This window comes from Lepidothrix coronata, unplaced genomic scaffold, assembly GCF_001604755.1.
Source record: "Lepidothrix coronata isolate B3197 unplaced genomic scaffold, Lepidothrix_coronata-1.0 Scaffold8, whole genome shotgun sequence".
Classification (NCBI taxonomy): domain Eukaryota; kingdom Metazoa; phylum Chordata; class Aves; order Passeriformes; family Pipridae; genus Lepidothrix; species Lepidothrix coronata.
In genome coordinates this window covers 7244148-7259256 of record NW_016690188.1, presented here as the reverse complement: position 1 = coordinate 7259256, position 15109 = coordinate 7244148, and the positions used below count along the sequence as shown (strand labels likewise).

Below are 15109 nucleotides of genomic sequence, written 5' to 3'. Positions count from 1 at the left end.
TAGTCCTGACCTGACTTAAAGAAAGATTAAATTACTTTATGAGAAATCAAATAATCCTGTCATCAAATATTTTTACTGTCTAGGTTCCAAAGTTACCTGCTATAGCAAGGGAAACAACAGTGGTGCAGCTGCTTGTGTGTTAATACAGATTGTCCAGTGTTATCCAAATTATCCAGTGATTAAATCTTGGTTAAACTTAAATTCAGAGCAGAGTTTCAAAATGAATCAGGGTTATGGTTCATGTGCACATGCGATGACGCTAAAATCTTACTGGGTTTTTTGTCTTCTGAAGTTTTGGCTGTGTTTGATCTGGAATAGGAAAATAGGGTCCATTCCAGTCTGGAAAGAAACCCAGAACTCAAATTACATGAGTAAACTCACATCAAGAGGTTGAAATGCCCCCAAATGCCCCCTTATCCTTCTCTTTCTGAGGAGTGAAAGTTTGACAGTCAGGTGGGACTGAGTAAGAAAGATGTCTCCAGATGGAAAGTGATGAAAAGCTGAACTTGGCAATATTATTAAAGTGGGCCCCTGGTTTTAATTATAAAGTTGTATAATGAGTGATGGCAAATCCATTACAGAGTTGAGCTTATCTGCTTAAGCTCTGTCAAGCACCCACTTCTCTGCAGTGAGCAGCATCCACTCCAGTTTTCCTCTCTGGGGTTGAGATAGCTTGTTCTTGCACTAACCAGCCCAGAAAACTCTCACAGCTCAGTTTCTCACCATTTCAACAAACCCTCTTTCAAGGGAAACTTTTCCAAATGATTTAAACTGACTTTTAAAATTAATTTAATCTTTGTGACAACTGTTAGCAGTGTGCCAGTGAATTAGCTGGGAACACTTATTTAGGATTCATAAAAATTTATAGGAAAACTGTTGGTACAGCCACTATTCTGCCTGCCTTGAAATACTGAGGTACTGTAATACTTTTATTTGAAATATTATAATCTTCAGGAGAAAACCTTGACACAAGGATAGAAAATTTATGCTTAAAACACAAGGTATTGTAGTAATGAAGTTACTTTGTGAACTGGCAAAATATGTTAATGATTTCAGTGGCTAAAATGCTGGAAACAACAGTCAGGGTCTGAGAAGCCTGAACTTTAGTGTAAAAAGTAGTCCACCTGATAATGCTGTTTTGCCTGATCTTAATGAATCTGTCACTACAAACATGACCTAGTTACCATAGTATGAATGTCAGCTTGTAATAGCTTTTCCCTAGAGTCCTCCTTAACTAGCATTTGCCATTTACATTTGCTCATTCAATGATGAAGAGCAGTTAATGAGCTCCATCTACCGCTGCATGAAGTGAATTGTACCAGCAGAGCCAGTTCCCCTGAACCTCCTCAGGTTGCACTGGTAGAGACGTTCCAAGCACTCTGCTGCACCACAGCACTGGCAAGAGTTGAAAGAAGATTCACCTCTTTCTGCTTCTTCTTCTGTTCTTCTGTCATCAGCTTTACTGTTATGTAGGTTTTCTTTAATCTTAATCTTTTTGGTAATTTCATTTTGAATTGCAGGGTAACAATGTGAGACATCTTTTTTTTTTTTTTAATATGTTTTCCCATGCCAAAAGGCATAACAGTCCCCTTAAAATAATTAGCACAAAAAACGAAGAGACAAAGCAGGAAAGGGAGCTGTTTAAGTTACTGCAGCACTGTTATAAACAAGGCCACTGTGCTGAAAATGGGTACTCAGATCAACAGATGGATGCCCTTATCTTATGCTTGCCAAATGTGCTGACTACTGTATTCAGATGGGATATTTAGTTGTTTACATTTTAAAGGAAATTATCTAATGGTGATTTAAAATGCCTTCTTAGTTTCTGAGAGTGTTAATGAATGCCTGTTCTAAAATATCATCTTCCTTAGTGTTACCCTCTTGATTTAGGTGGAGTATTTCAAACACACTCAAAATATCCCAACTATAAGTAGGGTAATAGTAAGTAGGTTGCATGAGATACTTACCTATGACATAACTGAACCAGAAAAACACCAGATAATTGCTGAAATTGAAATACAGCAAGGATTAATACCTTCACATGTCTAAAATCTCAAAAAAATAATGTTATATTTGATTAATATCTCAGCGTAGGGTTTTATTTTAATAACACTTTTCCATTAAGAAAGAAAATAATATCAAAGAACTTATTAAGGTCAGAGATGTGTTTCTAGTCTGCACAATGCTTAAACACCTGTGAGATGGCTGTTGAATAAAAAAAAAAAGACCAGGCTTGCAGGTATTCCACAGAGGAAGGAAATGTATTGCTTGGGCTGGCTGCTGCCTTCAGATATGTCGAAAGCAGGGCACCTCCTGCTAACAGCAAAGTAAACCACATGAAGACGCATCATCAGCTCCCGTTGCTAACCCCCTTCACCTGCTTCAGGTCCCTCATTCATTGTACATCTGCCTCAAGTGATCTCAAAAAATGAGAGGACATTTCTGAATTATGAATCTGAGAAGGTCTCTGATTAGAAAACATTAAAATCAAACACAACTATCAACCAAAAAATGGTTGCAGAAAGTCCAGTCTTTCCCCTTTTCATCAGGTATGAAGCCAAAGCCATTGTCATTGCCTCAGCCTCAACTTTGGCCCTGGCTCTTAGCAGTGAAAGAGACTTCATCTCTAATTTACCTCTGAGTTGTAACCTTCAGTGCATTGTTCATGAATTCCACTTAGAGGAACCTTTCCAGCTAATTCCAAGGAATTTGTTAGTTTCTAAGGACAGAAACTATGTTTGAATAGGATAATTTAAATGTTATTCTTCATTCTTCATATATCACATTGAAAATCTGTTGGGGACATCTTTTACAACAAATTCATGCCAAAACAAGTTTTGTTTTTGAAATTAGTAATTAATGCAGAATTGTGCAAAGCAGAGTAATAAATAATCTGTCTGTGCAGTCCATTCATGAAAATATGGGGAATTCAGCACCTAAATCTGCTTACAATTAGCACATTGGTGGGAAAACAGGCCCTGTTATCAGTTAATGCACTGTAAATAAAGCTGCCCAGAGCTTCAACAGCTTTCTAAAATAATATATAAGGTGAATTATCTCCAAATTAATTGGAAGCTACAAAACTCTAAATGCTTACTTTACGCTTGTAGTAAATGTAAATCTCAAATTTAGTGTTAACACGACAGGTAACTTGCAAGATGTGCATAACTATTTGAAAAGATTCAGGAATAATGCAAACTTCTAATTTAAGAAACTAAGTACAGAGCTTTACCATTTGCCTTCTGTGAATTTTATGGGAGAAAAAACTGGAAAGAGATCTGAGGGTCCAGTTTCACGTCTCATTTCCAAGAAAAAATGTCATACAATCTGTTCCTGAATAAAGGGTTTAAGCATAAACATGTAACAGCAGAACGTTAAATAAAAAAAGAATAGATTGCTTTTTTGGCTGCTCATTAACACAGGCAGTCTTGGTTTGATTTCTTGAATGTATTTGGTTTTATATGAAAGTCAGAAGACCCACAAGGTACCAAGAGCCACTAGACTGTTCTTGAAGTCGCATTGCATCAATAAGCCTTACAAAAGGCATTACTCATAACAGCAGAGAAACAAATTTTCAGTAGTCAACCCATTTAGAAAATAAAACCACTGAGGGAATTTTAGTGACCTAATAATTGTCTGCCAGTGTGCAATCATTTTTATGGATTTAGATGTGAGCAAGGGCAAGTCCAACCCGCACTGCTATTTTTCACTTTCTCGCTTCTTATGTAATGGTGTTCTGCACAGGCAGCACACTGGTGAAAAGGTGTATCAAAGACTGTTAGGGGAGCTTTCTAACGCATTTCTGTGCATCATCACAAATGCCAAGATACAGAGAGTATAAAAGCACATATACAGGTTTATACATATATATGCAACTGACACATATAGTATGGTCAGGAGAAAGATATAAAAGTAAGTGCTTTTAAACTTACATACTGCAGTATAAGAAACAGGCTGCCATACCAATAACTTTTGTAATATCTATCAGTGAAGTAACCACTTGTAAAGACTGTTATGGTTTTTCATCAAGTGTAACCATCCTCTCATGTGAGTCATAATTTCATCTGTGTAAAACTTTTCCTATTTCATCAAGAGCTATTGCATATCCAGAGTTTTCTATTCAAGAAGCTTTTTCACCTTTCTGTGAAAATTTTTAATGGCAAGTGAGTCAAGAGGAATTTGCTAAGCTGAAAATTAAGCACATCAAATTGTTCCTCTGCATAATAGTTACCCAGGCAGTTGTGACTGAGCATGGTACAGATGTCAGGATGAAGGGCCATAGTCCATGATGGCTTGGCGAACATCTACTAAGTATGTCCTCACTCAGGGGAATACAACTCTCTGGATGTAAACCTTTTGGCCCCAGTCCATTTTTGTAGTCTGCCCTGCACTTACTCAGAAAAGCCACTGATGCCTATGGGAGCTCCGTCTAAAGATGTAGAAGAGTCTCAAGACATCTTTGTGACCTTACAAAGATGAATAGATTGCTTGGTTTGTGTTGGTAGCCCATGCTTTCAAAACTGTTTCTTGCTGTGTAGAAAAAACACTTTGATCTGCAATTATAAGTTTCCTTATGTAATATGGAAAATTTATGCATTATTGACAAATCTACAAGGAATTGAATATGGAAAGCATAGCAGGAAAACTTCATTGGTTCTATTTTTACATTTATTCAATGCAGTTCAGAAACAAGTATAACTCTTATCCCACAGATTTGACCATTAAATATTAAAAAAGGACTTACTGGTCTTTGATAAGTAGTTTAATATGTGACATGCATGGTAATAGGAAAGTCAGTTTTGGATGACAGACATCTAACAGCAGAAAAGTGAGTTAACAAGAAATTTTGTAGACACCCTTAAAAAGATGCCATGAAAGAAGTCCTTTCATATTCTTTTATCCAAATACAACTTCTCTATTCTTTGCAACTTCCCCTCCCATATCCACTTCCTAAACTTTAAACCAATTTTACACCATAGAATATTTAGAAATACAAATAGTATACCCAGTAAAGTACATTAATTATGATGAATGATAATGGAAAAGAAAATCGGGCATAGTTGTCTATGTGGTAAGGATTTTTAACATGGAAGCAATCAAAGATACAGAAAAGTCTTTTCATTATTGACATTGGTGAACTACACACACTGTGTTTACTTCTCTCACTTTTTCTATTGATGCTGGTTTGGTTGCTCTTGTTTGAATTGATCTTATTCGTATTGTCAGGGGCACTGCAATTGTTAGTGATTGCTGCCAGGGCTCTGTTCTTGCCTTCTTCATCATCTTCATCATCATCCTGAAAGGAAACCAAACAGCAGGTACTTAAGTGCATGTTTCATCACCTATTGACTTTAGAGCTGCAGCAAATGGCATTTTTCTTTCAGCTCCTCCTCTATCTCACTCCTTGACTTCAAGGGCGAGCACCTACGTGCACCAGACAGCTCCCTTCAGCTTTCAAAGCCTCCATTTGTGGAAAAAACACTGACTTAAACATCATCAAGAAAAGTTGGATTCAAATATGGCCCACTAACTTTACTCAAGACAGCAGCAAACTCATGAAAGGCATGACAGCAAGTTGTCTTCTGCTCAGGGCAAATACTGGCAAAAGTTAGTACCTAGAAAGTGGATAAAGCAAAGCCCCAGTCTGGAGATGGAGAAGGTTGGGGAGCTTCCAGACTAGCTAGTCAAGCTAGTTGCCCCCCAAATCAAGCACCCCAGGATAAAAGACACTCTCCTTCTGTGCAATTCGCTACTCAATTCCAGTGCTTTGTGATAAAAGTTATTTTTTAAAAAATGAAATAAAATAAAGAGGGACAAGCTCCATAGCTAATTTAAAACTAAATAGTTAGTGCTACTTTCTTTCAAGTCCTGAAACTCATGGTTTAAGTTCAAAATTATGCTAGGGTTAAACATATTTTTCTGTGCTTCACTGCATCAAGACAGGTCTTTGGAGAATGTTGTATAAGCCTTCTGGTGGGTTTTGTTTCTTTGATTAGAAATGGCTAAGAGCCATAAAGTTCATGTATGAAATCTTCACCCTTTGATGTCAGCGGGTTTTCTGTTACTGACTCAGAGGACATGGGATTAGACATCAGCTGCAGCTTCAGCTCTAAAACTTCCTTGAAAGACCTGGGGTATTTAGTTTGGTATGGGATGTTGCAGAGACACCAGCAGATCCAAGCTACAAAGATGGGCTCCAATTTTGTATCTAAACTGAACCTTATTATGTATACTTGGAGAAGGGGTCATTTTAATTCAGGTAGGCATACACATAATTTTAATTTTCTCCTGATAATTGTATGGTCTTCCAAATCAGTGAGTGGCAAAAAAGCAAGAAAAGTCTAAAAAATTTATTTGTGAAATGTAGAATGCAGAATCTCTTTCCTCTGACCAATTTGCTTTTCTCCATTTGGATCATGAGAAGAAACAGATTCCACAAGGTCAAACTTTGTAAAGGTTAAAATGTACAGCCTTATGTGCAGCCAGACAAAAAGCTCATTTAGAAATATCCGAGCTATTAAAGTCAAAGAAAGCTCATTAAGCCACATAAGTGATCTCCATGCCAAAGCAGAATTGCTCTTCTGCCCAGGGTACATGTAGATGGCACAGTCCTTGAGTCTTTCTTCATCTAAAATTAGTGACACCCTTGAAAATTAATGTGGAGTCTGTCCTCAAACTGCTGGGAATCGGTGAAGCAGAACAAAAAAAGGGATTATTACTGCTTTTCACTTTCAAGCAAAAAAAAAAAAAAATCTGGTATATTTTATTTGTGAGAAATAAATGTAGCTCAACACATCATCCTAAAAATACTCTGACCAAAAAATCTTGCTCATCCCCCATCCAGCCTTCTGCACCTTTGTGTGAATTTTGAAACCAAAGGCCAGGATAAAAATCTGCCTATAAAGCATTAAGAGGATCAATCCATAAAATTCCAGTCTGAACCTTAAACAATCCCCAGGGTAGTACTAAAACTCAAACCTCGAGTTTTACTTGGGGCCTGACTCTGCTATAAATACCTCTCTTCTGCTTCAGAAAGTTCAGGCAGCTGAGGGGAGTGCTGGGGATGGCAGAGGAGCCTTTGTCAGCAGTGCCTGGCACTTGAAACGAGGCACCAGAGCAACGGCCTAATGAATGCACTCAGCACATCAAAAGTTAATAAAATAAAGGAACCTGACAGAAGAGTCCTGACTTTTTTCCCCTGTTCTCATATTTTAGAAAGGGGGGGGGGAAGCAAAACAACATCTGTACTTCAAAACTGGCAGGATTTGGGGCATTGCTCAGTGTAAGAGTCTATTTTTCTCCTAGGTAAGGCTGGTAATAAGTTGTTCAGAATTAGTTTTACTTCAGAGCATTAACGGGACTTTGCGCACGTGCCATTTTTCCTTTCACACAATCGCATGTTAGCAACTCGCAGGAGGCTGATACATTATTTGGCTGTTCTTGGTTCCTTTCTACTCCCCAAGAGGCAGTTCTCACTTAAGCAGAAAATACTGCATGCAGGGTACATGTACTGGATTCTATTTGCAGTGTAACAAGGCAGGGCTCTCGCAAAACAGAAGAGTTTACAGAAAAGTGCTGTATTACATTGCTTGAAAAGGAGAAAGCTAGTCTAGAGGAGAACCATAAAAACTGCTAGTTCATAAAAAGCTGCAGTCTTATAAAGTGGGACTGTTGAGGGACTTTTCCAAATTGTTATGGAGAACTGAGCATCATGAAAGACTAGGCTGGCTTACAGTATACATAAAAAAAAAAAGTGTTGTGAGTGTCCAAATGTGGCTCTAATTTTATATACTTGGATTTTTTCTGGATTCCAGCTATGAGGAAATAGCAGTTGGCACTAAGAAAGGCTCTATTTAGACACCAAATCAGCAATATCCAGGAAAGGTGCTGTACACCACCAGAAAAGCACTGTATATGGCACCTGCTACTGTGGCTCCTGTTCATACTAACTGAAGTGTTTGCTGACATCCAAAAGCCAACAGAATTGAGGAAAGTTGTCACTTCCAGTGGATAAAAAAGCTGCTCAAGATTAAAAATATTTCAACCTAGACTGTTGCACACCTGGAGTTTATGCAGTGCTCATAAAGACTGGACGATGCTTGCACAGAAATGCCAGGTAGGCTGAACAGCACCCTTGTACCCTTATTTTCAGTTTTCAAACTGTTCTCCATTCTGCCTAAAACATAGAGATTTAAGTGAAAGACAGAGGAAGTCCAAGATGGGATCCTCTTCTTTATAGAGGGTACAACTCACAATTTTGTACAAAACAGAAGAAACTTGGGAGGGGCAAACTCTCCATTTAAGCAGCCTGTTGTTACGGAGCTGATGTGAATGGCACATTCTGCCTGACCTTCCTTGCAGCAGGTGGTTCCTCTGCTTTTGCCATTAGCTCTGAAGCTGTCTCTGTGGGTCCTGGTTCACATGGTGTGAGACACTGCAAGAGCATGGATGTGATGAGCTCTTTCACCAGTTTATATTACAAATTGAAGATCCCAAGGGCTTCAGAAGGATTTGATATGCCAGTGCCCACCTGCTTTAAAGAGCAAAGTGGAAGCAAGCGAGTACAACTAATTCCTATACAAGAGAGAGGGTGACATTTTCATTTCTCCTCCTACATTTATTTACATAATTCTGAATGCAAATTTTCTATCAGCTCACATATGGGAATAACAAAATAGGAAGTGAGATTTCCAATTAACCTAACGATAATGAGGACAACACATTTACAGTGACGATACTCACACATAAATTGCTAAGTACCTCCTAGACAGTGACACGAAATTTTAGCTGGTACTTCTGTCCTTGTGATGTTCTGTTTTTTACAATGAGAAATACAGGTCAGGTGTGCTCTCCATGACACCCTGCTCAGTGCTTGTCCTTGGCTACATTAGGAAAAGGACATGACAGGCATTTTCCCTATTCTACAGAGTCTTGATCTAGGAGCAAAAAACTGCCCTTTCCCTTATATTTTTATCTTTGTGTGGGCAAGAAGTGATTTTGGATGGCTTGTTCACTTCTGATGCACAGCAGAAAAACTGGAAAAAAACTTCTGATGCGAAGCTGGAAACACTCCTAAAGTGAAAGACTATTCCCTTTGGTCATTAAGTCCATCACAAAACTTTACCATAAGTCTTTCTCCCTTCCTCATTTTAAGGCTGTACCTCCACTTCCATGCACATCTTTGAAGTCTATGAGTTTCCATGTCCACACCATTTGCAAGCACTAGTATGTGTTCCAGATGAAAGCAAATCTGACACGGGCAGGTGAAGGCAAGGGCAGTCATGAGTGCCCTTCATAGATCCAAAGATGCTTAATCATCCAAGCACTGAAACACTTTACTTTCTTACCCAAACCTCCAATAAGCTTTCTCTTTTTTTCCCTGCTCTAAGAGCAAAATGACAGCCACTTACTTCACAAGATGGATATGCTCTGAGGGAATTGTCACTGATGTTACCTTGCCAAGAAAAATTACTTTCAGGCTTTCCACTCAAATCCTCATTCAAAATGAGTGTTTGCCCATTTGCAGACAATCCCCTGATAGATGTTATCTCATAAAACCCACTGGGTGGTTCAGCTTTGTGTCCATTTTGCAGTGTTCCTCCACGTACCTAGACCTAATGACAGCTTTGAACATATTCCTGTATATTTACAGGACTTATCTCTCATCCAAACACCCAAAATCACATATTAATTGATGAACTATCTAGACATATTGGCTGATCTTCACTGCTTTGAAGCTCCTCCTCTTCAACTCAATATCCTGTTCCTTGAGTCTATTGAGGGGCTTTGCTTAGGCATTTGTGATGCTCTGTTCTAGTCTGGCTTAAACAGTTGACAAACTTTCTTCTTCTGGCCCTTTAACCCTACAGCACTCAACCAAACCTCCTTCTGCGTTTTTTTCCCATTATTCTCATTTTTCATGTTTTACATGTTTCAGTTAATCCAGAAATTTCATAAGCTGCTTAAAATTTTCTTTTCTTTCATGCATATTAGATTCAGTTCCATAATTAAAAGCTGCAAGACAATCATCTTCCAGCTTCCTTGTGATTTCTTTTTCATTGCTTATGAAAGCAGTGCTATACACTGGAGATGGAAGATGTGACAAAACCTCATGAACCTGTCCTGATTATTTCAGCATGACGACAACCACCAGAGTGAAAAATGCCTATGCTGATTTCATCCATTTCTATTTTAAGTATATTTCACAGTATTTCAGAGTTGTGAGAAACTCATTAGAGCAGCAAAAAGCACTGTTATAATAACGATGCAGAAGAGAAAGTGAATCCCAGTCTGAGCTTCAGCTGCAGCTGTTGAAAGAGAAGATGTGAACAGAAGGCAATAGGGATCTGATACATCCAGGATGTGAAGCTGTCTGCTAGGAGACTGACTCGTGTTCCATGCACATGAAGGTTTCATAAACGCAATGTGATAAACTCTTTTCTTTTTTTCCATTTTGTAATCAGGTCAAGTCATCAAGCTCAGTCGAGTTTTTGAACCGTAAGTAACTATATGCTTTTGCCTGGAAGACAACAAATGTCTATGATTTTTGTGGTATGTCTAGCATATTGTTTGATAAATGGCCATAAAGGCCATGCCTAAAGAGAGAATCATTATGGAAGGGTGCCTCAGTTTGCTTGATCTCTTCCAAATAAGATCCAGGTATACAAATATTTTTCTTTTTCTCAAGATTATTTTATTTTCCTCTCCTAATTCTAAAAAAGAAACTTCCTTAAATACATTTACTATTAGTGCTAAGGGAATTAATTCTCTTTACCAGGTATAATTTAATTCTAGTTTATAGAACAATAACCAAAGAATTAAAATACCATTGGAAGTTCCTTTGAACTGAGTTGATGCAGAGTGCAGAAATGAGTCACAGCATACTCTAACAGTGCTCCAAAGATGAAGCTGAAGCAGATACCGAGGTACACATCAATTGCCTTAATAAAGCAATTAGCATTTGGGAGTGAAGTCCTGGCTCCCATCATCAGTGTTGTCATTGTAAGGACTGTGGTAACACCTGTGGAACGCAAAAATATATATTCTAATATAACATGCATAAAAATGAAGGCCTCCACTGCAAGGGCCCTACTACAAGAGAGTTTTTCCTGGCTCTGAAACTCCAAATATGCCACAGCATTTAATGGGTCATGTTTTAGAAAGAAGGCTTTCCAATGAACTTATAATTTTTATGAACTTAAAATTCTGAAGTTAAATGCTTGAAAATACTAATGAAAACTGTTAGTAAAGCTGAGAAGACTAGAAATTAAAATGAGAGAGATTTTGGTGTCGTGGAATGTATATTTATGATTAACACATTATTATTGCAAATCTATGCAAAAGCTCCTTTTAAATATTCAGATATCATTTTGCTCAGTGTAGTTGCCCAATGGCCTCATTTGATGTGAAATCTTTCTACCCTATTCTGCAGGAGTGTTTTTCCCACCCCACCTGCAGCCTGATCAAAACTGATTTGCATTCTTTCCCTTTCAGAATATCCTTTATTTGAAATTAATTATATTTAATCTCTTATAATTCTCTTATTATTCATGTGTTAATTAGTATGTATCATTAGACCTCACAAAAGCCTCGCAATTCTGTCTGTGCATGCCATGTGTTTTAATATGTTTAAATTATTTCCAAAATGACACAGTTTTTTCCTTTGCTTTCAGCAGCCTCCCCTGCCTCTAAGTCTCCTGTAGCTCCCAAAGACATTTTTCTTCGCTAAAGAATAGCAAGGCTTCAAGGGGATCCACACATATACTAGGTAGGGCAAACCAAAAAAGTTATTCCATAAAACTCAGAAGTGTTTAGGAAATGGATGCCATGTACTTGTAATAGAAAAAGCATCTTAATGATCCAGCTCTTGGTTTGGTTTGGTTTATTGGCTTCTCACCTATGCAGATTCTAGCTGGAACTGATGACTGGCTTATCCAAAATGATACCCAGGAGAGCACAACCAGTAGGATTGATGGTACATATGTCTCTAATATGAAATACAAGATGTTTCTCTTGAGTTCAAAGTGAAACACTAGTTTTGGGTAACGTCCTGTGGAAAGAGCAGGGAAAAATATTGTGAAGGTGTAATTCATAAAAAGTTCTTTGAAATAATAACCTGTATTATTTTGGTGCACTACAGTGCAGTAAAAACTTAACAAACAAACTTGAAAAAAATTAAACACAGCGCTGAAAAATTCAAGATGAATAACTCTAAAATTAACAATCAAAATACGTAACACCCAGTCACCATATTCAGAGTTTTATTAAAGGTCCCTTGAACTGGAAATTAAATGAAGATTAGCGAAGGAAAAAATAAAACCATCAATGCATGGAAAGGATGTTTCATTATATAACACAAGGAAATTTTAAGTCACATATGTATTTGGCTGTCACTATTCATAACAATAAATGAGCTATGATATGAAGTAACACAGTAACAATTGTAATTTCACAAAGTTAGAATGGGTTCTTACTTTTACCTATCTCACATATCTCATTTATTTTGCTTTTCTTTTCACTTACTACTGTTCAAGATCTGGATTAAGGGCACCTGCTCTTATACTGCTTACCTACCTCTTCTATTCCACTTAAACCCGAGCAGTATCTTTGTATCTTCACTACTTATTTTTTCTTTATATTAATGCATTACAGTGTTTGTGTTACTCTGAGCAGTGTCACTTATTGTGGCACAAATGGTTTGCTTCTACGTGAGTGATTTCCAGAAGATGAACTTTTGGGATCACAGAGTCAAATACAGAATTGGTTTTCATGAGGGGACAGTACACTTGTAAGCAAAGCCCAAATTTTTTATCCAGCTCAATAACCAAGCAAAATTTTGCCTGTGTTGAAGCACAGGATCTGAAATTGTTACCAGTTCAATGAATCTCAGGAAGGCAAAATCTTTCTTTTTACTAATTTAAAAGAGCACAGAGGACTTCTTATTCTGAAGTTCCAAGTTCAAAATTGTTAATAAATTTTTACAACATTATTTTAACAACAGAAAATCAGAATACCAGTGAGAGTGTAATGCTCTGTAGTCAGATAGCTTTGGCTTCAACTATTTTAATACAAAACATTATGCTCTCTGGGACCTATGTTTGCTTCCAGTGCTGTGTGCTGCAAGTCAGGACAGAAGTACAGAACAGTGAATTCACTTTAGCAACAACAATATACACACAGACAGGCTATTCGTGCATCCCTCAGGTGCGCTGTGAGACACAGAGTCAAAGAAGAACACTGAAAATCTTGAAGTGCAAGTAATGGATGCCAAGGAATGTATTATTGCTCCCAGACTAGAAAATGAATGGTTAAATCTTCATTTTTTAAAGAATTGTATATATTGCATCAAGAGAACAATAAGGATTCATAGAATTCTTAAAACCAGAAAGAATTGCTAGATTATGTAGTCTGACCCTAATCACAAGCCATTAAATTTCCCCAATTATCCCCTGCTTTGAACTCAGTCATTTTGGTTGGAATAGAGCCCACCTTTCACACATACATGTAGACTTAGTTTTAGGATATCTAGACACACAGTATCCACCATTTCTCTCAGCAAATAATTCTGTTAAAAATTAATGTCTAATTTCTAATATTAATCTAATTTCAGTTTTCTGCCATGCTGACTGCCTTTTCTCTAGTGGACTAAAGAGTCCACTAGTAGTCAGTTCTTTCTCCTTTCAAAGGTAAAAATGCACTGTATTTAGGGTTCTTTTTTGTAAGTTCAGTATATTAAGATCCTCAAGTGTCTCACTGATAGAAGAAAGGATACAAAGATGAACATTAGACTTAAACTATCTCCATGAGGCAAGAAATACAAAGATGTTTTATGCCATTATTATCATTTTTATGTGAAACAGGGAACATTAACCAATGTACCTCTATCAAGGCTGTGATTTTTACCACTGCAGTTGTTTCAATAAATGCCATTTTGCTCACCAAAACTGATTTTAAGTGTAAGCAGACCAAAGTAAAGCACTCAAAAGTTAGGAAGTGAAAAACATACAGTTGACTGTGCAACATTACTGCTTCTGTCTGCACTCATCCTTGCACTACACTGAGCACTAGTGCTATGGAAAAACACTGATTCTGGACAACAAAAGGCTATAGCATAGAGCATATTTAGGGAAAGAGGACTGGATACTCCACAAAAGTAACTTGTTTTGTGCTTCTGTGCTGACCATAGAGAAGAATGTCTTGCCACAAGCTCAGCAAAGGGGAGTGAAGAGACTGGACTATACTTCCTGCAGAGTATCACAGGCACTTGGGAGTTCCTGTGGTTCAGCCTTAGAAGAACTTGTCTTTAAGAAGGAAGACTCTGAAACAGCCAATGTAACCATACAACAATACCGTCTCCTTGGTAGTGCCCTACAACTGTATCTCCATTTACCTTAGTATAAAAGCCAAGTGTGTACATGGGAAGTTAGTTCAAAATATCAAATTTGAAAGTCACAGTTTGCCACTTTACTGCAATTTCCAAGTGTAGACAAGCCCTTTGGGTATTACGATGTTATTATTTCTCCCGATGCCAGAAATTTCTGAAGTAGTGTGAACAAGAGAATAGAAATGTAATGGCTTATAGCTGAGTGGCTTTTTGGGGAACAAAGAAGAGGCATTCTAATCTTAAGGTTTTCTGCTTGCCAGAATCCAAAGACACATCATGGACATGATAATAATAGTGTCAGCATTTCTCTGAAGAGTTCAGAAGAGCTTTTATAATGGAAATTTTGAAGCAATCTATATATAGAATTCATCAGAGCTCCTCCTGTAATAAACTGAAGGAAGCAGTAGTCAAGAAAAAGTATTCAGTGCATACTTATCATGCTAAAGAAATGAGCAATGGGATAAAATGAAGATAGAGAAATATTACAGTCCTTTTTTCATCTACACCACACATGTACCAGAAGTTATCATCTCTAAAAAGAACAGATTTGCTACTCCAGTTGTGTGAGCTGCATATGAGAGAGTAATGCAGTATCTCATTGCCTTTGACTTGCACAGCTGAGACTATAGTGCCATCAGCCAAATCAAAATTGAAACAGATTTATATAATCCTAGTCCTGGCTTTACTAGAGTTAACTCAAGTACAGCTCAAATTAACTCCTTGCTT

The 15109-nt window shown here is 37.5% G+C and overlaps 1 protein-coding gene across 2 annotated transcripts in view; it reads right to left on the bottom strand.

Moving 5' to 3' along the window:
- Nucleotides 1-4683: 4683 nt before the first annotated feature.
- The window catches only part of LOC108510047 (gamma-aminobutyric acid receptor subunit pi-like), a 47487-nt gene continuing 37061 nt past the window's right edge, over nucleotides 4684-15109 (bottom strand). For both annotated transcript variants that reach the window (XM_017839690.1, XM_017839698.1), the window contains 3 exons: nucleotides 11897-12049; nucleotides 10827-11020; nucleotides 4684-5296 (listed from right to left, as the gene is read on the bottom strand). In XM_017839690.1, the coding sequence (XP_017695179.1) occupies nucleotides 4985-5296; nucleotides 10827-11020; nucleotides 11897-12049 (659 nt within the window). In that variant the 3' untranslated portion in view covers nucleotides 4684-4984. The remainder of the gene's footprint in view (nucleotides 5297-10826; nucleotides 11021-11896; nucleotides 12050-15109) is intronic.